The sequence below is a fragment of the Schistocerca piceifrons genome, chromosome 2 (genome assembly GCF_021461385.2).
Source record: "Schistocerca piceifrons isolate TAMUIC-IGC-003096 chromosome 2, iqSchPice1.1, whole genome shotgun sequence".
Classification (NCBI taxonomy): Eukaryota; Metazoa; Arthropoda; class Insecta; order Orthoptera; family Acrididae; genus Schistocerca; species Schistocerca piceifrons.
The window spans coordinates 302,673,973-302,700,782 of NC_060139.1; the positions used below are offsets into that span (position 1 = coordinate 302,673,973).

The window sequence follows — 26,810 nt, forward strand, 5'->3', positions numbered from 1 at the left end:
TGATAACAACATGCTGTGTTCTGTTTGCTAAAAACTCTTCAATCCAGCCACACAGCTGGTCTGATATTCCGTAGGCTCTTACTTTGTTTATCAGGCGACAGTGCGGAACTGTATCGAACGCCTTCCGGAAGTCAAGAAAAATAGCATCTACCTGGGAGCCTGTATCTAATATTTTCTGGGTCTCATGAACAAATAAGGCGAGTTGGGTCTCACACGATCGCTGTTTCCGGAATCCATGTTGATTCCTATATAGTAGATTCTGGGTTTCCAGAAATGACATGATACGCGAGCAAAAAACATGTTCTAAAATTCTACAAGAGATCGACGTAAGAGATATAGGTCTATAGTTTTGCGCATCTGCTCGATGACCCTTCTTGAAGACTGGGACTATCTGTGCTCTTTTCCAACCATTTGGAACCCTCCGTTCCTCTAGAGACTTGCGGTACACGGCTGTTAGAAGGGGGGCAAGTTCTTTCGCGTACTCTGTGTAGAATCGAATTGGTATCCCGTCAGGTCCAGTGGACTTTCCTCTATTGAGTGATTCCAGTTGCTTTTCGATTCCTTGGACACTTATTTCGATGTCAGCCATTTTTTCGTTTGTGCGAGGATTTAGAGAAGGAACTGCAGTGCGGTCTTCCTCTGTGAAACAGCTTTGGAAAAAGGTGTTTAGCACTTCAGCTTTACGCGTGTCATCCTCTATTTCAATGCCATCATCATCCCGTAGTGTCTGGATATGCTGTTTCGAGCCACTTACTGATTTAACGTAAGACCAGAACTTCCTAGGATTTTCTGTCAAGTCGGTACATAGAATTTTACTTTCGAATTCAATGAACGCTTCACGCATAGCCCTCCTTACGCTAACTTTGACATCGTTTAGCTTCTGTTTGTCTGAGAGGTTTTGGCTGCGTTTAAACTTGGAGTGGAGCTCTCTTTGCTTTCGCAGTAGTTTCCTAACTTTGTTGTTGTACCACGGTGGGTTTTTCCCGTCCCTCACAGTTTTACTCCGCACGTACCTGTCTAAAACGCATTTTACGATTGCCTTGAACTTTTTCCATAAACACTCAACATTGTCAGTGTCGGAACAGAAATTTTCGTTTTGATCTGTTAGGTAGTCTGAAATCTGCCTTCTATTACTCTTGCTAAACAGATAAACCTTCCTCCCTTTTTTTATATTCCTATTAACTTCCATATTCAGGGATGCTGCAACGGCCTTATGATCACTGATTCCCTGTTCTGTACATACGGAGTCGAAAAGTTCGGGTCTGTTTGTTATCAGTAGGTCCAAGATGTTATCTCCACGAGTCGGTTCTCTGTTTAATTGCTCGAGGTAATTTTCGGATAGTGCACTCAGTATAATGTCACTCGATGCTCTGTCCCTACCACCCGTCCTAAACATCTGAGTGTCCCAGTCTATATCTGGTAAATTGAAATCTCCACCTAAGACTATAACATGCTGAGAAAATTTATGTGAAATGTATTCCAAATTTTCTCTCAGTTGTTCTGCCACTAATGCTGCTGAGTCGGGAGGTCGGTAAAAGGAGCCAATTATTAACCTAGTTCGGTTGTTTAGTGTAACCTCCACCCATAATAATTCACAGGAACTATCCACTTCTACTTCACTACAGGATAAACTACTACTAACAGCGACGAACACTCCACCACCGGTTGCATGCAATCTATCCTTTCTAAACACCGTCTGTACCTTTGTAAAAATTCTCTGCATGTTTTCTCGATCTGTGTCACATGACCACCCCCCTTTGCAAAGATTGGTCTTTTATCCCTCTGTTTTCTCAGTTCTTAGATTCGATCTACCTTTTTATACCTTCTACTGGTGTGTTTTAACTTCTTCATTTTGTAGTTTGTCTCCTCTCCACTTGTAGTGGACTGTCTCTCTTCCATGTGTAACCTTGGAATTGCGGGACTGATGACCTCGCTGTTTAGTCCCATAAATTCCTCAATTAATCAATCGTTATTTGATAGTGGAGCACTTGTTTCTTTTTCCTCTTAGGGGTTGGGTGTTTCAGCATAAAATATTTGAGAATGAATGCACCTTGCTTACTCTTTTCAGGGATGGAGTAAAATGCATCATTGTAACAAGGGTTCCCATATGATAATTTGTAGGGGGGTACCTAGAACTGGGGCTATGGAGTATTTTTAATATTTTGTAAGACAAACGGAAAGTTTTAAGCAGCCGTAAAAAATTTCTGTTTCCAAATATGTTAAACATCTGCATAATACCGACTTTTACATAATTTTTTTTTTTTGAAGAAAATGCCTGACTGCACTACTTTTTTTTCCTTTTCCTGAGAGCTTGGGGGGTGGGGGGGGTGGGGCAGGGGGGCTTTGGCCTCCACTTGCCCCTGGGTATGGGCGCTCTTGTCATGGAATTCTTTAATGTCAGACATCACTAGTGATGAACACTGGCAACTAACTCTGTGGTTACACGTCGAATCCTCAGGGATCCTGTTAGTGGAATTTCTTGGATTTTCCAACCAATGAAACCACTATTATTATTGTGTATTATCATGTAAGGATAGTAGGCAATTTAACAGTTGAAGGAATTGTAGAAAAATGGAGACAGAACCATAAACAAATAACAGTAAACATCTATGTTTCTCTGTTAATATATTAACTATAATGTTATACTGACAGCACTGAGCTTGCAAACAGGTTTCCATTGTTGATCCAAGTGTTGCATTTTAATATTTATTTTTAGTCTATTTTAGTGTGAGTATTTAAACATTGAATCTTCACCCCTTCCCTCAACCCCCTTTAGCCAACAATCCAACCCAAGGCTACAGATTTTATTACCAGGATAGTAGAGGCAGTCAGTGATGATTAAGAATTTGCCCATATCTTGGTAATATGGCCCATTTCTACATTTCATGGCCTTGTACCTCAGAAATTCTTAGAAAAGGCCAGTTAACTCTCATCAGATTCTTACCTATATACTCTTACATTTTTCTGACATCAAAATTCTCTCCAACAATTGATAATTACCTGGAATGCAAGCAAAAATGGAGCAATATCAATTACAAGCTATCCTTACTTTGTTCCTTCTTTATCTAGCTTTTGCTTCTGTAATTGGTGAAACTTTTTATTCCATTTCACCCACTTAAAAGTTAATTATTGCTACCAAATACTGAAAAAAATGTTTTGAAACCTGTCTGATTTTGGAAGTCATGTGAATATACAGTGTACATTGGTTCGCATTTAATTTATTCAGCAAATGTCTGAATCTGACATCACGATCTTGTGTGGTGCTTGCTTTTGAAGTGAATAGTGAGTATCAACATGTGATTTTTCATATTTAGCTCCATTTAGGAAACAAATGGACTTCAACAATAATAAGAGCAGAAAATTATTTATCGGACTCAATCGCTAACTAAATTTTGATGGGGAAGACAGATTTCCCGGTTTGCTATTAGGCTACTCATATACGAGCAGCGTATCAGTCATTTCAATGCTCATGTATTGGTACATGTTGTAATTTTATCAACAATGTTATTTATTGATACACAACACTGCTGCAGTATGAAGTTATGATGACAATGAAGGGCTGTGGAAAGGTGCAGCACATGTGTAAAAAGCTTATTAGTTGCATGTACTTGAACTAACTGAATAAACAATAACAGGTTCTTACTTCCAATTTTCCTTTATTTTTCTTGAAAATGTGACACATTACAAAAGATCTAAATCATGTTAAAATGTAATCTGAGATCACACTGTTTCATAGACTATGTACAAATAAAAATTACTAATTACAGTGTCTGAAAGATAAATTTGCACCAGTAAAGCAAATGTGTTACTTAACTCTAAATTTGACTGTGTATGATTCTGATAACATGCAGAACCATATCAGCTGTGGTAATATTTCATTGATTTCAAACAGCAGATGCCAGTAATTTTGCTTCTGTTGTGAAGCAAAACATGCAGTGCCAGTGTATAAACATTAAGCTATTTCTTAATATAGTTGCATCAAGTATGGAATGATAAAGAAGATCCCAGACAGCTGACCATGTTGGCATCTCTTCAAAAATTTACAAAAGCCATTAAACTGATACTTGTATAGTTATAATTACCTGCTTACATTTTAGTATCTTATAATAGGTCAGCATATTAACTAAAATTCTTTCCTGGGCCAGAATTACTCTGTAATGGAAAACTGTCAAAAAACTGCCATACAAATATTAACAAAGGAAAAAAATGTCTCACATCAAATAAAGGAAATATATAAAATTTTCAACTTGTTGTAAAGCTTGTACACAGTACAAAATATAAAAAATATTGATAAAATTGGCATCTTTTTTCAATAATAATGCTTTCTTAATAGAATGAAACATGGGTAGTTCATAAATGCAAATTATTAGAATGGCTGTCACACATAAAATTAAGGAGAAACAGAAATACTTTTTATTCATATGTTAGAAGAATTATTTAAATATTTCACTTGTGAAAATAATTAAGTACTCATGAAATGAAAATTTTTTTCTGTGCTTAGAAATTTGTAAGAGGAGGAAAGAGAGTGCAGTCTAAATATGTCATTTCTGGAAAACAAGGGAAAAAAGCACCCATTCAGTATTATATGATGAAGCAACTGCGATTTTCTGACACATACATATGGACAAACTGTTCCTACACACTCCTTTATTTTTACTGTGCACTGAATATTTGTGAAGAGACTTTCATATATAGTTGAATTTTTATTTAGATTCTTCTGCTTCCAATTTTTACAATTCCTAATAGTTATTAATTTCATTGTGCAGGACTTTGCAGTGTCAGTTTCATGACTACTATTTGCTCACAGTTTTTTTGGAACTCCATTCGGCTCTCTCCGGAGAGAAAGGAGGACAATACTATTTCCATGTTAACAACATGTTGTAGGTGTCAGGTCAGTCATCATATCATAATTATGAGAAAGAGTAATTTGCAACTGATGTACAAGATGAAGGACTACTTAGGTAGTAATGAAATATTACAGAACAAATTTAGAGAACAAATGAAATAGAGAAAATATGCAAAGTAATATAGAACACATGACAGGATAAGAAAATAAGCTGACAATCATCAAGGGATAATTAACTTGGTAGGGCAGAAAATTCACAGAAAATCACTTAAAAAGTATAAAATAAGAATAGAGTCTTAAAATGGTCTCATGTGTTTTAAAAGATGCTATGAGTCTACATGCAACAGGTACTTATACATGGTTTCATTTATTTAAGATGCAAAAAAATATTTTTTCCTTATTTCAGAAATTTCTGATTTTTTGTTCAGAAAATGTAATGTCATGGAAATATCTTGACAGAAGCAGGTACAGATTCTTTTTATTTGTGGTAATGTCTTGAGTGAAGGTTCTTTGAAAAGATGCCTAATGTACTTCATGGTCAGGTTCTCATCAAAATAACATAATTCCCCAAAAAAGTGATTAAAAAGTGTGGTAATTATACAAAATTCCACCAGTTCACTATTAACACTATATATGTAATGTATAAATATATTGCACGATTCACTTTCTAAAATGTTAGGAAATCAGTATTTCTTCTTCTGAAAGAGAAGATTCTTTCTGTAAATCATCAGATCAAATATATAAACAATGGTTTCTTCTTCTGCTTTAACTGCAGTAGGTCTACATTACTTCTTCATTCAAAAAAATGTAAACTCTCCTATCTACGACAATGACTACACATTGCTTATTCTTCCATAGTGCTAATGTGGCTGTTATTATTGTAGCTCCATAAAATCTCTATTTATCATCAAGAATAATTTTAACATTCATACTGCATTAGGAGAAAAACAAGGGTGTCTCAGTCACATATGTGAACCAAGCTAGGAAGAGGAAATTCAAAAGGCATACCAGGCAGAAAGTTTAAGCATTATGTGATCTTCACATCATTACTTATTGGCTGTGAATCACTTTAGTCTGTTACAGGATAGAGCACAAAATTGACATGACATTCATCAGTACAGTAACTGACAAATAGATACTGCAGCAATAATAATACATGCAAAATTGGCAGGTTTTCCAGGAACACATGTTCAAAATACAAACAGGCAAACAGTTTGGACTATAAGTCAAGTACAGTGATAGAGTACCTAGGATGCAAAAGTTGTGGAAGGAGCTACATAGCAACAGAAAGCATAGATTTCAGTGCATGGTGATTTTCAGTTGTTTACTCATAAGAATAAGAGAACAGAGGGGCATAACGAAATTTGTACATGGGAAATAACATAGGAATGACAATTCAATATTAACACACTTGCAATGAAGATGATAAGCAGTTGTTTGCGAATAAATGCATCTGTTTGCTGGTCCTACAGACATCAAACAGCTGGATATAAATATATTGCACAAATCACTAAATACTAACTTAAAAATCTATATCTGAGTTCCTGTTGAAACATATTCCTTCTGAAGGTGAAAATGATATTTTCTGTTTTTTTCATTTTGGGAAATAAATGATTTACACAAAAGTTGATTTTGTTTTCAGTGCAACACTTTAGACATTTTCTTTTAAACTAATTCTGAGTAGTTGTTGGTTCATATTTTCAGTGTTCCAATTTGTTCAGGTACAGCTTATTATCTGTACAAAAGAAGTGGTCACCAATTCAAAGACTGGATTGAATGCCACAGTGATATAGTTGGAAGTGACCTGCTGGAGCTAATATACCCTAGACCTCAACTGATACGGGAACTGTCTCATTACACCTAACTTATTTATGGATGTACAGTTTGTTATGGATTTTGCCACATAATACAAGCCTCCTTCTTCACATGTACAAAGCATTGTGACAGGCCTCTTAGAATTTCTTTCAACTCCAGAAGTCATTTGTTAATGTGAAAAAATATCAAGTTGCACCATGGCTCACAGATCACATTAAACTGCACAGTCACCTGTAACTGACTGCATAAGACAGTTCCAGAGGCCAGAGGACAGCAAGCATCTACTACTTCCAATAGGACTATGCCTAATAGAGCATTGCAGAATTACGCCAAACATTTTGAGGACAGCTTTGCTTTTGCTTGCCTGTGGATCAAATTTTGTCCTTTGGATTTCTGTTTTTTCATTTTGGGAAATAAATGATTTACACAAAAGTTGATTTTGTTTTCAGTGCAACACTTTAGACATTTTCTTTTAAACTAATTCTGAGTAGTTGTTGGTTCATATTTTCAGTGTTCCAATTTGTTCAGGTACAGCTTATTATCTGTACAGGCTTTGAATTAGCAGTGTCTGATAATACATGAATATCTACTAGGGTGAGTCATTAAGTATCTGCACGTTCCTTGTAATTGTCTTTTGGTTAGCGGTACAGCTTAATGCAGTTGCCAGCCACAAGATGGCACCATTCACTTTACTTGTACATTGTCACATCAGTTTTCTTTGCTCTGTTGCAAAATAAACATGGCTGCACTACTCTCCATTTGCATCAGTTAGGGCCAAGGTCCCACAATATTTTTTTTTCAGAAAGTATACCAGGAGCTTAAAAACCTAGAACAGTTTCAGGACAGGCTTGGCAAAGTGATTACAAGTGAATTCAACAATTCAGAAGTGGCCATGTGAGGATGAAGAACAAGTAAAGTGCACGATGTCCCTTCACATCAACTACTAATGTCAATATTGAGCAAGTCTGTGACCTGGTTTTGAATAACCTACATATGACTGTCAGTGAAGTGGAAAACCAACTGCACATTAGTTACAGTTCTGTACGAGACATCATTCATAACAGGGTCAACTTGCATAAAGTCTGTGCAAAATAGATCCAAAAACAAATCAATAAAGAACCCAAGTGCAGCCTTTTAAGAATGTGCCAGCAGTTACTAGACCATCATGCTAACGAAATGGAAATGCTTTTGAAATGAATCTCCACTGGCAGTAAACACTCTGAACCCGACAGCAAATACAGGAAGATGGAATGGATCTCCAACCGAAAAGAAATTCAGGAGTAAACTTTCTGCTAGAAAAGTTATGTTCATAGTTTTTTGACACACGAATGGGTCCATTGGAACAGTACCTAGAAAATGAATCGACAGTAAACAGTGAATGTTACAGTCACATGCTCTGCAATGAGTTGAGGCCAGCAATTTGATCCAAATGCAAAGATTTATTGTCAAATACTGTTATTGTTTTGCACGATGATGCATGTCCACATATCGCTGCTCGTACTAACTCTTCAGAGTATGCATTTTGAAGCTTGGAGCATCCTGCACGCAGGCCTAATTTCGTCCTGCCCTATTTACATTTTGTGGCCAACTTAAAGATGGTTTAAAAGGCTGCAGACCCACTTCTGATGAAGAGGTAAAGGAAGCCGTCCTTAATGAAAAAAAAAACTTGTGGAAGAGAGGACTGAGGGCAGGGTGACTACGTTGGAAAATTGTGCCATTGCTAATTTTGTAATGTTGTTGTAATAAACTAAAGATGTTGTGGAGATAAATTTTGTTTTGTTTTTTCTACTGCAAATGGTTGTAAAGTCTGTGACTGTAAAAACAATAGGTTTGTTTATGAAATAACTACAAGCAAACTGCAAGTCAAAAAATTCCTTTTGCAAATTCGTCATTAACTGTATATAAATATCCATCACTAATTACAACAGAATAATGCAGCATGCCACACATCGAAAATGTTACGTATAAATGCGAAAGAATGCACTCGAAAATTAGAATCATTTGCCGAAACGCGTCGTACTAGAAATAAATAAAAGAAAATCGTGGCTGGCATAAATAAACACTGATACTTTTTGACTTATCCTTATAGATTGTCCCTGCTGGCGACTATCTCGGGCACGATTTATGTGGGAAAAAGACATATTCTCCGCGGCAGGTGGGAAACAGCAACACACTGGTAGAAAATCAAAATTCGAGATGCAGAAACAAATGATGGTGTGTTGTGTAGAAACAAATGACGCACAGGTGGTGCTGAAGTCTGTGTTTTCGTATGCTGGGGAAAGGTGCCCTAGTAGAGTCCGGAGGGCAGGTCGGTGACCTTGACGCTGACGGACACCTTGCGGCCCGGCGTGGCCCCGGCGGAAGAGGCGCTCCGGGCCCTGGCGCTGTGCTTGGCGATGGCTTCCCTGGAGAGCGCCTGCCGGCCCGAGTAGAGGCCCGCGTTGCCGTGCCCGCCGCGCACCAGGAAGGGCGCGTCGAAGGAGTTCTTGCGCGTGGCGGCGGGCAGGTAGACGGGCGGCTTGCTGGCGCCGTCGGGCGGGTAGCGCTTTGCGGCGGCCGGGAAGCGCGACACGGGCACGATGGCGATGGGCGGCGGGGGCGGCGACGCTGCCAGCGAGGGCGAGCCGGCGCCGGCCGCCGCCAGGTAGTTCTTGTCCCACTCGAGGCTCCACTCGTCGGTGGTGGAGCCGCGGCCGCTGCTGCGCCGGTCCTGCGCCGCGGCCGCCGCCGCCGCAGACACGGACACGCTGGTGGCGGCGGTGGCGGCCGTCGACGCGAGGACCACGTCGACGAGCGCGTGCAAGCCCTCGTCGATGCAGTCGAGGCTCTTGGAGTGGTGGCGGTTGCGCGCCAGCGTGGGCACCACGGCGGTGGAGGGCGGCGAGCGCAGCCGGCTGCGCGGCGAGTCGGTGACGCAGAAGAGGCCGTCGAAGCTGCCGCAGCGGCCCTGCAGCCGCTGCCGGCGCTCGGGGTCTCCGGCCAGCACCTGGTGGAAGGACTCGCTGCGCCGCACCGGCCGGCCGCCACCCCGCTCGCCGGCCGGCGCGCCCGCCAGCTTCAGCCTCAGCGCCGCCGTGGACTTCGCCTCCCTCACTGTCCACTTCTTTGTGCCGCAGTGGTCCCTGAAGAAGACGCACATCTACACTAGCTGCGCTCCGTACTTTTCATGCATACTATCATACACAGGGTTGATCGCCTCAAACTTGCGGAAATAGAAAGTCCGGGTGATATGCAGTTTTCACAGAATGGATCGGTAGTCAGGGGCTCCTGTTGTTAACCGATCAACAAGTTTCAATAATTTACTAAATAAATAATTATAAAAATCCGCCTCGATTGCACAAAGTACCTGGTGTTTACCTTAGGTTTCAGCGTGGGTAACCACGCCTTCTTCAGAACAATTTTATAAAACAGCTTGCCTAAATGGGAGTAGTCAAAGGCTAAAATAAACACCTACAGGGACAAGACCCCATAAAAATGGAGAGCCTGTGACCATCGTACGTTGGCTGGGGCGAGGCAGCACACACATAGGTAAGTAATATTATTGACTTGGTACATATGTACCGTGTATTTGTAAAAAAAAATTTATGGGGTCTTGCCCCTGTAGGTGTTTATTTTAGCTTTTGACTATGCTCATTTAGGGAAGCTGTTTTATAAAATTGTTCTGAAGAAGGCGTGCTTACCCACGCTGAAACCTAGGTACACACCAGGTACTTTGTGCAATCGAGGCGGATTTTTATAATTATTTCGTTACTTACGATTGCTGACGCGCTGCAATGCTGAAAGTTCTTAAGTTGCAATAATACTTAGAATGTGTACTTTTTGTGCAGACATACTCTTTTTTAAATACACTGAGGCGAAACTGAAACTGGTATATGCATGCACACTCAAAATTCAGAGATATGTAAACAGGCAGAATACGGCGCCGTGGTCGGCAGTGCCTATATAAGACAAGTGTCCGGTGCAGTTGTTATATCAGTTACTGTTGCTACACTTGCAGGTTATCAAGATTTACGTGAGTTTGAACCTGGTGTTATAGTCGGTGCACGAGCGATGGGACACAGCATCTACGAGGAAGAGACTAAATGAGGAACTTCCCGTGCAACAATATCACGACTGTACCGTTAATGTCCGCTGCTCGTGGTCTCGCGGTAGCGTTCTCGCTTCCCGAGCACTGAGTCCCGGGTTCGATTCCCGGGGGGGTCAGGGATTTCCCATGCCTCGACATGACTGGCTATTGTTGTGTCGTCTTCATCATCATCATTCATGTCCATTACGGTCGGAGGAAGGCAATGGCAAACAACCTCCACTAGGACCTTGCCTACTGTTCCCCTACGCTCTGTCACGGAGTACGGGTCATCATCATCATCATCATCATCATCATCATCATCATCAACACCGTTAATTTCAGGAATCCGGTAAGACATCAAATCTCCGACATTGCTGCGGCCAGAAAAATATCCTGCAAGAACGGGACCAGCGATGAGTGAAGAGAATCGTTCAACGTGACAGATGTGCAACCCTGCTGCAGTAGCAATGCTGGGCAATTAACATGTGTCAACGTGCAAACCATTCAACAAAACATCATTGACATGGTCTTTAGGAGCCGAAGGCCCACTCGTGTACCGTTGATGACTGCATTACACAAAGCTTTATGCCTCGCCTGGGCCCTTCAACACCGACATTGGACTGTTGACGACTGGAAACATGTTGCCTGGTCGGACTAGTCTCGATTCAAATTGTATCGCGCGGATGGACGTGAACCGGTATGGAGATAACCTCATGAATCCATCGACCCTGCATGTCAGAAGGTGACTGTTCAAGATGGTGGAGGCTCTGTAATGGTGTGCGGCGTGTGCAGTTGGAGTGATATGGGACTCCTGATAGGCCTAGATACGACTCTGACAGGTGACATGTACGTAACCATCGTGTCTGTTCACCTGCATCCATTCATGTACATTGTGCATTCCGAGGAACTTGGACAATTACACCAAGACAATGCGACGCCCCACACGTCCAGAATTGCTACAGAGTGGCTCCAGGAACACACGTCTGAATTTAAACACTTCAACTGGCCACCGAACTCCCCAGACATGAACATTATTGAGAATATCTAGAATGCCTTGCAAAGTGCTATTCAGAAGTGATCTCTAACCCCTCGGACTCTTACGGATTTATGGACAGCCCTGCAGGATTCATGTTGCCAGTTCCCTCCAGCACTACTTCAGACATTAGTCGAGTCCATGCCACATCGTGTTGCGGCACTTCTGCGTGCTCGCGGAGGCCCTACACGATATTAGGCAGGTGTATGAGTTTCTTTGGCTCTTCACTGTAGAACAATGCCTGTTGACATTAACTGAATGAAAGTAGGGTAAATTAGAATATCAGTGGTGTCTGTTGCAGCATTACAGTGCGAATCGTTTAAGAGATATCGTATTTTAGAAAGTTTGCAAACTGACACTAGTTTGTGCCATTCAACCGGCGCAGTTGCTACGTACTACGTTGTTATGTTTGCTTACAGTTTGCTTGTGCGTTTCTTGAGTGCACTGCAAGTCAGTCAGCGTGAGACAGTCCAAGCAGTAGGTCGTGAGTGGACGATGGGATATACCAATGCAGAAAAAGCCGAGATCGTCATTATGTATGGAGAGTGAAGGAAGAACGCAGTTCGTTCTTGTGTGGTGTATGCGGCAAGATATCCCAATAGATGTCAGCCATCTCGGGAATTATTTATCAACCTCTTAAACCCGTTACATAAATTTAGTGGTTTAATATCTAGACAACATAACAGAAGGAAACAAGTGACGACAAAAGAGGGGGAAATAATGTTCTTCCTGCAAGTGCACTGTGCATCCTCCATCGACATATGCTACATCTCTCTATACCAAGAACGGCGTGAAAATGATTATGAGAATCGTGTTAACTTATGTAGATGAGCATCAAAACAGAATACCCCAGACGTATTGTGTATCTTGTTTAGTGATAAAGCCACATTTATTAATCATAGTCAGTTAACATGTCGAACATGCACTATTGGTTTGATGACAATCCACGTTGCCTTCGCCAGGTGAAACGACCGTGGAGTGTAAACGTGTGGTGTGGGATAGTGATCATCAGCTGACAGCCTCGCTTTTCATCCACAGAACAATGAATGCACACAAGTATCACAAACTCCTACCAGACCACCTTCCATGGATGCTGGAAGTCGTTCCTACGCAGACTAGGTGGAGGAACCTGTGATACAAACATGGTGGCTGTCCAGCCTATAGTGCACGAACTTCTACAGCATGTCTTCACGAATTATTTCGAAATCATTGGATTGGACGCAGAGAACCTGTACCTTGGCCGGCCCATTCCCTGGATTTGGCAACTATAGACTTTTTTCTGCAGGGAAAGCTGAAAGATGCTTTCTACAAGGCCATATCAACTACACCTGATGATATACAATGATGTATTACTGCAGCCTGCCTGGACGCCTTTACTGAAACGCTAGCACGTGTGCAGCACTCGTTCCATACCAGACTGGAAGCGTGTGTTGCCGCTGCTGGTGGTCATTTTGAATCAATCTGTGATGGCTAATTGTCTCGTTACGCTGTAGAAACTCTCTCCGTTTGTGATCGGACATCACCTTGCTGAAGTGTAAGCCCAGGTTGGTTTGCCATTAAGAGCAACAAACTGGGCCATAGAATATCATTGTCGTGCCACTATGCTGTAAGGGCGCTGCGGATGACAACCAAAGACGTCCTGTTACGTAAGGACACGGCACCGTGGACTATCACTCCTGGTTGGTGGGCCATATGGTGTGTGACAGTGAAGTTAGTATCCCATCTCCGCCTTGGGCGTCTCCAGCCCATCTTCAGCCAGGAATCTCATTGACTAGTGTAGAATTGTTTTCAGTGGTGCTGTAAGTCCCGCTTTGAACTGAACCTCAGTGACCAGTGAAGACGTGTTTGGAGATGCCCCAGACAGCAGTGGGATACCAGCCTGACTAGACTGATGGTCTGGGGTGCCATTTATTTTCATAGCAGACACCTTCGGTTTTCATCTGTGGCACCATTGTATGTTGTATGTTAACCGGGGACCTAGAAACGACGGAGAGGCTCTGTCCCTGACGCAGCCGCAGTGGTCCACAACCCTACAACGACTACCGCAGTCCTCTTCACCTCTCCACCGCCCCACACTGAACCCAGGGTTATTGTGTGGTTTGGCCCCGTTGGACCTCCCCCCCTCCCCAGGGAACGTTTGACACCAGACGAGTGTAACCCCTATGTTTGCATCGTAGAGTAATGGTGCTGTATGCGTACGTGGAGAACTTGTTTGCGCAGCAATTGCTGATATAGTGTAGTTGAGGTGGAATAAGGGGAACCAGCCCGCATTTGCCGAGGCATATGGAAAACCTCCTAAAAACCATCCACAGACGGGCTAGCTCACCGGACCTCGACACAAGTCCACTGGGCGGATTCGTGCTAGGGACCAAGTGCTCCTTCCCACTCCAGGAAGCTGTGCGTTGGACCGCTTGGCTAACTGGGTGGGCTGTGGCACCATTACGCCACAGCAATACATCAATGATATTCTATGGCCCGTTTAGTGGCCCTTCACGGCATGCCATCCTGGGCTTACGTTACAGCAAGATAATGGTCAACTGCACATGGCGAGAGTTCTTACTGCTTGTGTTCGTGCTTACGAAACCCTACCTTGGCCAGTCTCTCCCATGCTTTCCACAAGCGCTCGGCTGGATTTAAGTTGGGGGAATGGACAAGCCAGTCCATTCAACGAATGTCCTCTCATTCCAAGAGCTTGTCTGCCTGCGCAATTAGACGCGGTCGCGCATTACCATGTATAAAAATGAAGCCAGGGCCGAGTGTACCCCTGAAAAGAGGCACATGGGGAAGGAGAACAGTTGCACAATAACGCTGACTGTGAGTGTACCGTGTTCAATGATCTGGAGGTCAGTTCAACATAATGGCTTCCCACACCATGACACGTGGGCCACCAAAACGATCATTTTCGACAATACCGGACGTACCCTCACATGGCAAGAGGTGGGAACTCGTAATACACTCAGGAACAATGCGAAACATGATCGTTTTGGTGGTCCAGGTGTTGTGGTGTAGCGACGCATAATACTGCATTGGTGTACTCGCTTCCGAATCTTTGAACATGGTGCGCTCACCAGGCAATGTTATTGTGACTCTGGACTCCTTCCCCATGTGCGTCCTTTCAGGGGTGCTTTCGACCCTCACTTTATTTTTATGGATGACACTGCTCGAGTGCATCGAACATCACAGGTGGAGGAACTCTAGGAAGGAGAGGATGTAGGGGGAATGGATTGGCCTTCCTGTTCCTCCCATCCAGCATGCGTGGGATACGTTGGGGAGACCAACTGCAGCTCGTTCACATGCACCAAGGAACGTCAAGCAGTCGTCAGCTGCGGCGGTGGAGGAATGGAACGCCCTACCACAGTAACTCCTTATCAATGTTGTGGCCAACACGGCAGCACGTTGCGGAGTACGCATTCATGCACTGCCGTTCACTGTAATTATTATCTTTGATTGAAAGTGTCGTTTCTGTTCGTTTCACTGCGCATTTCTGTGTACCTCTGTACTGTACTGCAAAGTTCTTTCTGTTTATGGTCCAAATATCATCGAACATTGTTAGTTGGCAGTGGCACAACTTGGGAAAGTTACTTTCATCCTTCAGTTTTGAACAGCATTGTAGACTGAGACAAGAAATAACGAATTTTGTGGAGAACCGGCGAGGAAGAGAGTGTATTTGAAGTCTATGTCCCGAGAAGAAAAGAGAAGTTGACAGAGTGTGTATTAAGACATCAGGGAATAACTTACAAGGAACTACAGGGAGCTGTAGAGGACAAAAAATATAAGGTTGGAATGCATACGTAAAAAATAATTCAGGATGGACAGGGTTAGCTCTACTCTGAGTAGAGAAGACTGACACCGGAGACGAAATATTTGTGTACCTCATTATATACGAGGGTCACTCCAAAAGAAATGCCACTATTTTTTTAAAATCCATCTTTTATTCTACATGCTTGAAAGTTTTACAGTGGGTAGATACATTCTTTAGGAACAATATTTTCATTTCTCCGCATAATTTCCATCCCTCTCATCTGCCTTACGCCACCTTGGAACCAGCGCCTGTATACCCGCACGGTAAAATTCTGGACCAACCTGTAGGAGCCACTGTTTGGCAGCGTGCACAAGGGAGTCATCATCTTCAAACCTTGTTCCACGAAGATAGTCTTTCAGTTTCCCAAAGAGATGATAGTCACAGGGAGCCAGGTCAGGAGTAAGGCGGGTGTTTCAGTGTTGTCCATCCGAGTTTTGTGATCGCTTCCATGGTTTTTTGATTGACATGTGGCCGTGCATTGTCGTGCAACAGCAAAACAGCCTGCTTTTGCCGATGTGGTCGAACACGACTCAGTCGAGCTTGAAGTTTCTTCAGTGTCGTCACATATGCATCAGAATTTATGGTGAAAAATGATGGAGCTATGTTTCATCACCTGTCACAATTCTTCCAAGAAATTCATCTCCACTATTCTCGTACTGTTCCAAAATTTCGCTGCATACCGTTTTCTTGTTTCTTTGTGAGCCACTGTCAACATTCTGGGAACCCAGCTGGCACAAACCTTTTTTAACGCCAACACTTTCAGTATTCTGCAAACACTGCCTTCCCCTATCCCAATGTAGCGTGAGAATTCGTTCACTGTGATGCATCTGTCAGCAGTCACCAATTCGTTAACTCTCTGCACATTGTCGGGAGTGTGTACAGTACGAGGCCTGCCGCTGCGAGTACAATTCTCGATATTGCCGTGCCCGCTTTCATCACGTAACCTGCTTGCCCACCGACTAAGTGTACTGCGACCGACAACAGCATCTCCATATACATTTTTCAATCTCTTGTGGGTGTTTCCCACTGTCTCGTTTTCACAGCACAGGAATTTTATGACAGCACGTTGCTTCTGACAAACGTCAAGTGTAGCAGCCATCTTGAAGACATGCTGCGATGGCGCCACACACGGGAACAGGTTGAACTAAGTTTGAAAACAAGCGGTAAGGATGTATCTACACACTGTAAAACTTTCACACATGCAGAATGAAAACTGTATTTTTACAAAAATAGTGTGCATTTCTTTTGGAGTGACCCTCGTACTTCGGCGAAATGGATTCGCATTTTGACTTCAGCTGTTTGTGACACATGACAATTTGTGCCAGACCTGGAATCGGACCCGTATTTCCCGCTTATCGCGAGCGGTCGCACTAACGACTGTGGCTGTCTGAGCGCGCCTCAAGGACCGACGCAAACTTCCATGTGTCATGGAGTCAACAATCATTAACAATAAAACCTTGAACCATTTTGCAGCACTGCCCGTGACACCATAGAATTCTCATCCTTTTAAATAAATTAGAATTCTATGGTGTCACAGGCAGTGCTGCAAAATGGCTCAAGTCATACCTCGCTAACAGGGAACAAAGGGTGTCAGTGCAAGGGACTAGTGAAGTAAGTCATCAGTCATCATCAGAATGGGAAGAAATTACATGTGGTGTCCCACAAGGATCAATTTTAGGGCCATTGCTTTTTCTTGTGTACATTAATGAACTCTCATCAGTTACACTGCCAGAAGCAGAGTTCGTTTTGTTTGCAGATGACACAAGTATTGCAATAAATAGTATGTCGAGTGTAGTTCTAGAAAGATCTGCTAATGATATTTTCATGGATATTAATAAATGGTTTAAAGCCAACTCACTGACATTAAGCTTCGAAAAGACTCACTATATGCAATTCAGAACCTGTAAGAGGTTTCCACCCAGCATATGCATAAAGTATGAAGAAGAGCAGATAGAAGAGGTTGACTGTCTTAAATTCCTGGGATTACAACTTGATAATAAATTCAGTTGGGAGGAGCACACCACAGAACTGCAGAAAACGCCTTAACAAATCAGTATTTGCAATTCGAGTGTTATCAGACATAGGCGACATGAAAATGAAAAAGCTTGCATACTTTGCCTACTTTCATTCCATAATGTCATATGGTATAATATTTTGGGGTAACTCTTCAAGCCAAACAAAAGTTTTCAGAGTCCAACAGCGTATAATACGGATTATTTGTGGAGTAAAATCACGGACGTCCTGTAGAAACCTCTTCAAAGAACTGGGTATACTAACTACTGCCTCTCAGTATATTTACTCCTTAATGAAATTTGTCCTAAATAACATCTCTTTTTCCAACAAACAGCTCAGTTCATACATACAATACAAGGAACAAAAATGATCTGCACAAAGACTTAAAAGCACTTAATTTAGTTCAAAAAGGGGTCCACGACTCAGGAACACCCATTTTCAATAATTTGCCAGCGAACATAAAAAATTTAGTTACAAATAAAGATCAGTTTAAAAGGAGCCTGAAAGACTTAATATTGGCCAACTCCTTGTACGCCATTGACGAATTTTTTAATAGAAACAAATGATGTATTGTATATATTCATACTATTAGTATTGTTACTTCAGCTTAAAAAAAAAAAAAAAAAAGTTGACATGTTCCACATCCACGAGGATCTCCTCAGCACGGATCTATGGAACGAAAAACTAATCTAATCTAATCTAATCTGTGCTACGCCTTCAGAAGTGCTGACGGCGTGGTCTCACCTGGCGGCGCTGCTGAGCAGGGAGTCGGAGTCCTCCTCCTCGCTGGAGTGCACGGGCGACTCCTCGTCGTCGTCCTCGTCGTCGAAGAAGAAAGAGGCGCTCTTGGCGGCGCTGGAGGAGACGTAGTGCGCGTGCGCGCGCGGCGCCAGCTGCACCAGGCTGCGGGCGCGGCGCGGCGGCTGCGGCAGCAGTCTGGCCGGCACGATCTCCGCCTCGCGCTCCAGCGCCTGGATGCGCACCGTGAAGCCCACGGCGGGCGGCCTCTCCTCCGCGATCAGCAGCGGCTCCTCCTTGCGCTTGCCTGTCTTCGCTACCGCCGCCGCCTCGGCCGCGTACGCCTCCGTCTCCGCGTCGTTGATGATGTTGCGCAGCTCCTCGATCACCTCGTCGATGGTCGTCTCTTCGTCCTCGTCGGCCGCGGCTCCGCCTCCGACTACGCCGCCGCCGCCAGCGCCGCCACCGACGACGCAGCCCTCGGCTTCGCCGGGCTCGGGGCCGTCGTCGACGCTGGTCTCCTGCATGAGGATGGTGTCGTTGTGCACGTGGAAGAGCTCGTACACCATGGGCTCGCGCTCCTCCAGCGAGTGCTCCTGGTCGGAGGAGCTGATGCCCTCGTCCTCGGCGGGAGTCGAGCCGCCGCCCCCCGCGTCCGTCTGTTTCTGCTGTTGGCGCTGCTGTTGATGTTGCTGCTGCTGCTGCTGCTGCCTCTTAACTGTCGCCTCCAGTTCCGAACAGCGGTCTTTCAGGCACCTCTCCAGTGACACGAGCACCCCTTTCTCCTCTTGCAGAATCTGTAAAACATAAGGAACGTAAATAGTTTCCGTTTGGTAAAACGCTTCGGCTTTCATCTTCATCTACATTTATACTCCGCAAGCCACCCAACGGTGTGTGGCGGAGGGCACTTTACGTGCCACTGTCATTACCTTCCTTTCCTATACCAGTCGCGTATGGTTCGAGGGAAGAACAACTGCCGGAAAGCCTCCGTGCACGCTCGAATCTCTCTAATTTTACATTCGTGATCTCCTCGGGAGGTATAAGTAGGGGGGAAGCAATATATTCGATACCTCATCCAGAAACGCATCCTCTCGAAACCTGGACAGCAAGTTACACCGCGATGCAAAGCGCCTGTCTTGCAGAGTCTGCCACTTGAGTTTGCTAAACATCTCCGTAACACTATCACGCTTACCAAATAACCCTGTGACGAAACGCGCCGCTCTTCTTTGGATCTTCTCTATCTAATCCGTCAACCCGACCTGGTACGGATCCCACACTGATGAGCAATACTCAAGTACAGGTGGAACGAGTGTTCTGTAAGCCACTTCCTTTGTTGATGGACTACATTTTCTAGGGACTCTCCCAATGGAACTCAACATGGCACCCGCATTACCAGCATTTAATTTACTTCAGATCGTTCCGTACGCATACTTCCAGATATTTTACACAAGTAACTGCTAGCAGTGTTTGTTCCGCTATCATATAATCATAACAATAAAAGATCCTTCTTTCTATGTATTCGCAATACATTACATTTGTCTATGTTAAGGGTCAGTTGCCACTCCCTGCACCAAGTGCCTATCCGCTACAGATCTTCCTGAATTTCGCTGCAATTTTCTAATGCTGCAACTTCTCTGTATACTACAGCATCTTCCGCGAAAATCCGCATGGAACTTCCGACACTATCTACTAGGTCATTTATATATATTGTGAAAAGCAATGGTCCCATAACACTCCCCTGTGGCACGCCAGAGGTTACTTTAACATCAGTAGACGTCTCTCCATTGATAACAACATGCTGTGTTCTGTTTGCTAAAAACTCTTCAATCCAGCCACACAGCTGGTCTGATATTCCGTAGGCTCTTACTTTGTTTATCGGGCGACAGTGAGGAACTGTATCGAACGCCTTCCGGAAGTCAAGGAAAATGGCATCTACGTGGGAGCCTGTATCTAATATTTTCTGGGTCCCATGAACAAATAAAGCGAACTGGGTCTCACATGATCGCTGTTTCCGGGATCCATGTTGATTCCTACAGAGTAGATTCTCGATTTCCAGAAATGAGATGATACGCGAGCAACTTATGGGGAATAAAAGAGTCTTGGTTTCGAATAAGGCAAAGCCAATGGGTTTCGAGTACGGCAAAGCTAATGCGAATCCAATAAATGTGAATTTCCTTCGCCTTGCAAGGTCTCAGCAGAACAACAACAACAAAAACAGCAACAACGCAGCTCAAACGAGTATGCTAGCAATGGTAACATTCGCCCTGTGCAGTTCAATAAATACTTAGGGACTACAACTCCGTATAACAGAAAATGGATTGATGATCTAGGTAATGTTGTGTTCAAAGCAAACCAAAGACTGCAAACTATTGGCAGAACACTGAAAACATGTTCTTCTGTAGTGCTCCTGTGCTGTGTGAAATCCTCAGCAAGTAGGATTGACGGAGGACTGGAAAAAGTTCGAAGAAGGGTAGCTCGTTGTGTACTATCGCGAAGTATGGGAGAGAGTGCAATGGATATGATACACGAATTGGGGAGGCAGTCACTAAAACAAAGGCGTTTTCCGCTGCGGCAGGACCTTCTCATGATATTTCAGTCACCACCTTTCTCCGCAGAGTGTGAAAGTATTTTGTTGGGGCCCACCTATGAGAGAGAGAAATGATCATCATAATAAAGTAAGAGAAATCGGAACTCGCACTGAATCATTTGAATGTTCCTTTTTGTCGTATGCAGTTCGAGAGTGGACCAGCAGAGAAATAACTTGAAGGGAGTTCAATGATACCTCTGCCAGGCACTTAATTGTGACCTGCAGAGTAGTCTTAGATGTAGATGCGTAGTCACAGCAGTATTACTGAAAGCAATCGTTTGTTAAAAATATACACATCAACAAAAGGTTTGCGTCATCCATTTATTTTGAAATTCGTGACACAGAAACAAAAATTGGCTCTGAGCCGTGCGCATTTATTCATTTGCAATGCGCCCAGATTACCAAATAAAAAGTCATTTGTGTAACGAAAAAGGCATCTGATTCCCACGTGTTTTTTTCGGCAATCTTGAGCAACGTCAGTACGTGAACCTGTCGTGGCTAACCATCCCTGAGATCATCGAGCTAGCCCAGGTTCCAATTACCCACTCTTCAATTGCGGTTCTGCGTAAGTCGCGCACACTATGTGGTCGTAATCGACGTCCGAAACTAGCACATTTCAATAGAGAACAGCGCGATGAGGATGCTAATTATCATAAATCAAGATGAAATTTTTACCAAAATATTGGCGATACGGTCCCACTATTCGCTGCATCGGCGTGTTCCTGTAACATAGAGCAGTGAGATTGCCCTGAACGACGACGACAGGTGTACGGTGGCCCCACGTAACGTCATTCCAGAACACCACTCCACCACAACCCTGTTCCACATCTGTGACAGAGTGTTGAAGGCGTTCGATATTACCGGGCTGTCTCCAAATACGTAGTCTGCGATTGCAAACAGATCCATGTTTCGTACGTAAATAACAGCCGAAGCCAGTTCTGCACGTCCATTCTGCATGATTTCTTGCCCATCTGTAACGGAATCCACGATGCAGTGGTGTATGACGTACTGCTCGTCGTGGTCGTCTGGAATGGAGGTTTGCATCATGCAATCGTCTTCTAACACTTTTGATGTGATGCATAACGTCCTGTAGCCCCTTAGAACACCGCATTCGTTTCTGGAGAGCACAGCCAACAGTTCTTTTGACTTAAAAGTCGTAGGTATCGACAATTTTGTGAACCTGTCGAGCGTGGAACGTCCTGTGCGGCGGAAGTCTTCAATCTTATCTGTCAGTTGGAACCGATTCTATGTTCGTACCGCATTACTTTGACTCTACTGCACACATCGAGCAACTTTCCTGATTGACAAGCCTTCTTCGCTTAAAGTGATGATACCGACCCGATCACTCGTCGCGACTGTCCTTCGTGGCATTATGGATGTTCGCTCTACTGTTCCATTGACGTCTTCAATGCATCCCTATTGCTCAAATGGCTCTGAGCACTATGGGACTAAACTTCTGAGGTCATCAGTCCCCTAGAACTTCGAACTACTTAAACCTAACTAACATAAGGGTATCACACACATCCATGCCCGATGCTGGATTCGAACCTGCGACTGTAGCGGTCGCGCGGCTCCAGACTGTAGCGCCTAGAACCGCTCGTCCACTCAGGCCGGCGTTCTGATTGCTACTTTAATTTCAAGTGAAATGCTGCAATCTATTCGAGTGCTACATTCTGCCATCGGTAACGCTCATTCTAACTTTGTGTATGTTTACAGCCCGTAGGTAGCGCTCATTGTAACTGCGTGTATGTTTACTATCAACGTTAGGGACGACTTTCCCATCGGTAGAGGTACAAAAAAATGGTTCAAATGGCTCTGAGCACTATGGGACTTAACATCTATGGTCATCAGTCCCCTAGAACTTAGAACTACTTAAACCTAACTAACCTAAGGACAGCACACAACACCCAGCCATCACGAGGCAGAGAAAATCCCTGACCCCGCCGGGAATCGAACCCGGGAACCCGGGCGTGGGAAGCGAGAACGCTACCGCACGACCACGGGATGCGGGCAGTAGAGGTACAATCACAACAGAAACGCGCCTGCGCGATATATCGAGGTGATACAAACGCTACTCTTGGCTTGTCCATTTAAAATTTTTTTTTTTTAAATTTTGGAATTTCTTATGCTCATTGAAGTATAATTATAGCATATTACGTCAAGAGTGCTATGTAAAGACCATGCATCCACATCTGCTTGAACTACCTGACCGCTTGAAAACTATGAACTCTCTTTGGAGAAAAGGTGAGGTTGTGAAAGGAACTGTTCGCTTCAACTCCAGAAAATGAAACTAATACAGTTCATGTTTTGGGGGATTTACATGTGAGAATCACAACTGTCGCTGCTGAGAATGGTTGTCTGTAAGACCTCCTGGAGGTTTTTGTATTCAAGCCGGAAGGAACTCTTTCTGGTATTGGAGCACAGGCTTCAGTGTGTAATCATTTTGCTTCGTAAAACCAGCTTGTTCTGGCTTGAATATACAAATATATCCAGTTTCAAGAACTCGTAGGCAAACATGTTCCAATATTAACTATAAACGTTGATCAAAACTGAATGACCAACGGTGCCTCAGTAGGTTGTTTTTTCACAAGTTGGATGATATACCGGGTGATCAAAAAGTCAGTATAAATTTGAAAACTGAATAAATCACAGAATAATGTAGATAGAGAGGTACAAATTGACACACATGCTTGGAATGACATGGGGTTTTATTAGAACCAAAAAAATACAAACGTTCAAAAAATGTCGGACAGATGGCGCTTCATCTGATCAGAATAGCAATAATTAGCATAACAAAGTAAGACAAAGCAAAGATGATGTTCTTTACAGGAAATGCTCAATATGTCCACCATCATTCCTCAACAATAGCTGAAGTCGAGGAATAATGTTGTGAACAGCACTGTAAAGCATGTCCGGAGTTATGGTGAGGCATTGGCGTCGGATGTTGTCTTTCAGCATCCCTAGAGATGTCGGTCGATCGCGATACACTTGCGACTTCAGGTAACCCCAAAGTCAATAATCGCACAGACTGAGGTCTGGGGACCTGGGAGGCCAAGCATGACGAAAGTGGCGGCTGAGCACACGATAATCACCAAACGACGCGCGCAAGAGATCTTTCGCGCGTCTAGCAGTATGTTTTTTTTTTTGTTCTAATAAAACCCCATGTTTCACCAAGCATGTGTGAATTTCTACCTCTCTACCTACATTATTCCGTGGTTTATTAAGTTTTCAAATTCATACTGACTTTTTGTTCACCCGGTACAAAATAAAATCTTCGTTTCTTGGCAGGAGCGAGTGTTTCTACTTTATATGTATGTTTGAAGCGTTTTACGATAACAGTTATCACAGGCGGAAAAGGTAATAGGGGAGGAAATAATTAAAGTAATTAACTGTATGCGTTGATTTAAAGATTTGCATTTTAGGCAGTTTCAAATCTTATTTCAAAAACTGTATTCACTTCTTGTCTGTACCGATTATCGTCCACGTTTCTTTTTCTTACAAGGCTACATTCTAGACAAATATTGCCAGAAAAGACTTCTTAGCGTTTACATTTATATTAGATATCGAAATATTCCTCTTTTTCAAAAAAGCTTTTGTTGATTTTGTTGGTCTGCATTCTACATTCTCTGTACAATCTGCTTCATAGCGCAAAGAAACAATGCACCCAGCTTTTATGGCATAGAATTCAATCAGATCACGCACAGAAAGCAGTAGAAGCTGGGTGGTTTTCACGCAAACGAAATATGAAAGAGCGACGCTAGGTCTGGTGAGTCGTTACGTTAATATTCCACTATTTAATATGACCCCGTACAAGATACGTATTCAAGGGCAGTGAATTTGAACTCATTGAATAGCACCACTTGCTGCATTCAGAAATCTGCATCGCTGGTAAAGTGTTGTCATTTATTTTGCTCGGCCTAGCCGCTGATAATTTACGGAAACTGTTTTATATATTGCGTATCTGAAGAAGACAGGAATACGGTCAGATAATCTATTCTAAAGAAAGGAAATGATTTTCTGTGGTCTAGAAAGTAACTGACGTAAGATTCTATCTGTACGTGTAGATAATTGTCCTTCATTATGGAATTTTAATTATTGCATTTCATCATATCAGAACACGCTGAATCTGTTATTTATGCAAATGATAAACTGTATCGTATTGTTTTCTGCCGGTGGATACGTGTAGTCTTGACCCCAATGCCATAAAAGTCAACAATTGCAACAGAACTATTATTCTCCTCTTCACTGAAGAATATACAAGAAGGAATGACAGGATTTGGGCGTGATGGCTACAACAATTGAAATGATTTATCTACAAGTTGCAGACAAATAAGCCGTTGAGCAATACAGAAGTAAACGTTCACTTTCTAGTGGTAAAACTAAAAGTGACATATGAAACATATTTTTTTCTTTCATTTTCCTTCCATTTCTATTGTTTTTAGCCGTGAACCATGACAACTATATCAAGATCAGGTAAATGTGGTCTCCAATAAAAATTTGTTTAAATAATAATAATATGGTGTCGGAGGGTCAGTGTTTGTCAGTTATTACGTAACAACTTATTTGTAGTCAGAACTGCAACAACCTTAGCAAGTCGTGTACTAGTTTTGGGTTTTCAGCGCGTTGTCATTTTCTCTGTACGCGAGATTTTGACAGCTTCCCCAACAGTCATCGTCGAGTACAGAGCGTAGATTTCATTGCTCGCTGTTTGTATTCACACCAACTAGAAATTATGTCTAAGTCACGGGTCAGTTGTAGAGCTATATATTAAGTACTGATTTATTATAAGGTATTCTGTACATCAAAAAGCTAGCAGCCTGCTTATCCCCATTAGAGCCAAAATTGAAAGGAAAGCGATGTACGTTCACGTTTTGCGATAACCACTTTGCTAACAATGGTAATTGCAGCTAAGTGGCACAATAAAAGGTGTCTGGCGGATCCGCCGTTCGGTTTTGCCACATATCGGATTTGTCTGGAACACTTCATATCGACTACCCTCTTTCTTCATTTCTGAAAACACAATCGACCTAGTAGTCGTAGTGTCAAAACTGCGTGGGGGAAGTTAAACGTTGCAGTTTCTGTTGGTAGTACCTAGCGCTGATTATGTCATAATTTCCCATCACACGTCTCTGCCCACCACAAAGACCAGTCTTGTCATTTAGATTTTTGTTCATCAGTTTTAGCAACTGTTTTTGAAGACTGCCGATGTGAAAAAATGGCACAATAGTTGCGTCAAAAATTGTTTTTTGACGCAGATGGTGTGCTAGTTCTTCAAATCAGATATCTTGTTATTCCATTCACACAGCCATCCTCTAGTGCAACCGGACTGATTCTTTATGCCACCTATACTTGCTTGGCATAGTCAAAGAAAAAGACTGGACGTGATGAAAGCTCAAAAAGTAGTAAGACTCCTTCACACAAATTAAAATTACATTCTACAACAATTTGAAAAGATCAACATCAAATATTTATCGAAAATTGCGAAAAACTATAAAATAAAAATACCAACACCGGATATTGCCATTCCGTTATTGACATATCGGTGAAAACGATAGCGCCGATGTATGTCGATATTTATTAGGAAAAAAATCGATATTTTATCAACAGCCCTAACTGGAACCTTGAAGTGGAATGTGCCGGCCTTCATGTTCGTATGCAGTCCAACATCGAACTACTGTCTCATCCGAATGCCCCTCAAATCAGCATATTACACGATTCATCCAACCGTCCAAGTGGAGTTCCACGATGAGGTCCCTCTCACGCTCTGTCACACGCTCATAACGTTATCTCACACAAGTGTCTTTCACTGAACACCTGACGCTTTTCACGTCACTTACAGACCCTGCCAAGCCTCGTAACAACACTAAACGCGATCAACACTAATGCACTCTGGTGGCCGATCCACCTGTC

The 26,810-nt window shown here is 43.0% G+C and overlaps 1 protein-coding gene across 1 annotated transcript in view; it reads right to left on the reverse strand.

The window, feature by feature from the left end:
- Positions 1-3,721: 3,721 nt before the first annotated feature.
- Positions 3,722-26,810, reverse strand: part of LOC124775340 — a 531,162-nt gene continuing 508,073 nt past the window's right edge. Inside the window, exons 7-9 of the mRNA XM_047250172.1 lie at positions 18,320-19,110; positions 9,417-9,783; positions 3,722-9,371 (exon numbers count right to left, since the gene is read on the reverse strand). Of these exons, the coding sequence (XP_047106128.1) occupies positions 8,949-9,371; positions 9,417-9,783; positions 18,320-19,110 (1,581 nt within the window). The 3' untranslated portion in view covers positions 3,722-8,948. The remainder of the gene's footprint in view (positions 9,372-9,416; positions 9,784-18,319; positions 19,111-26,810) is intronic.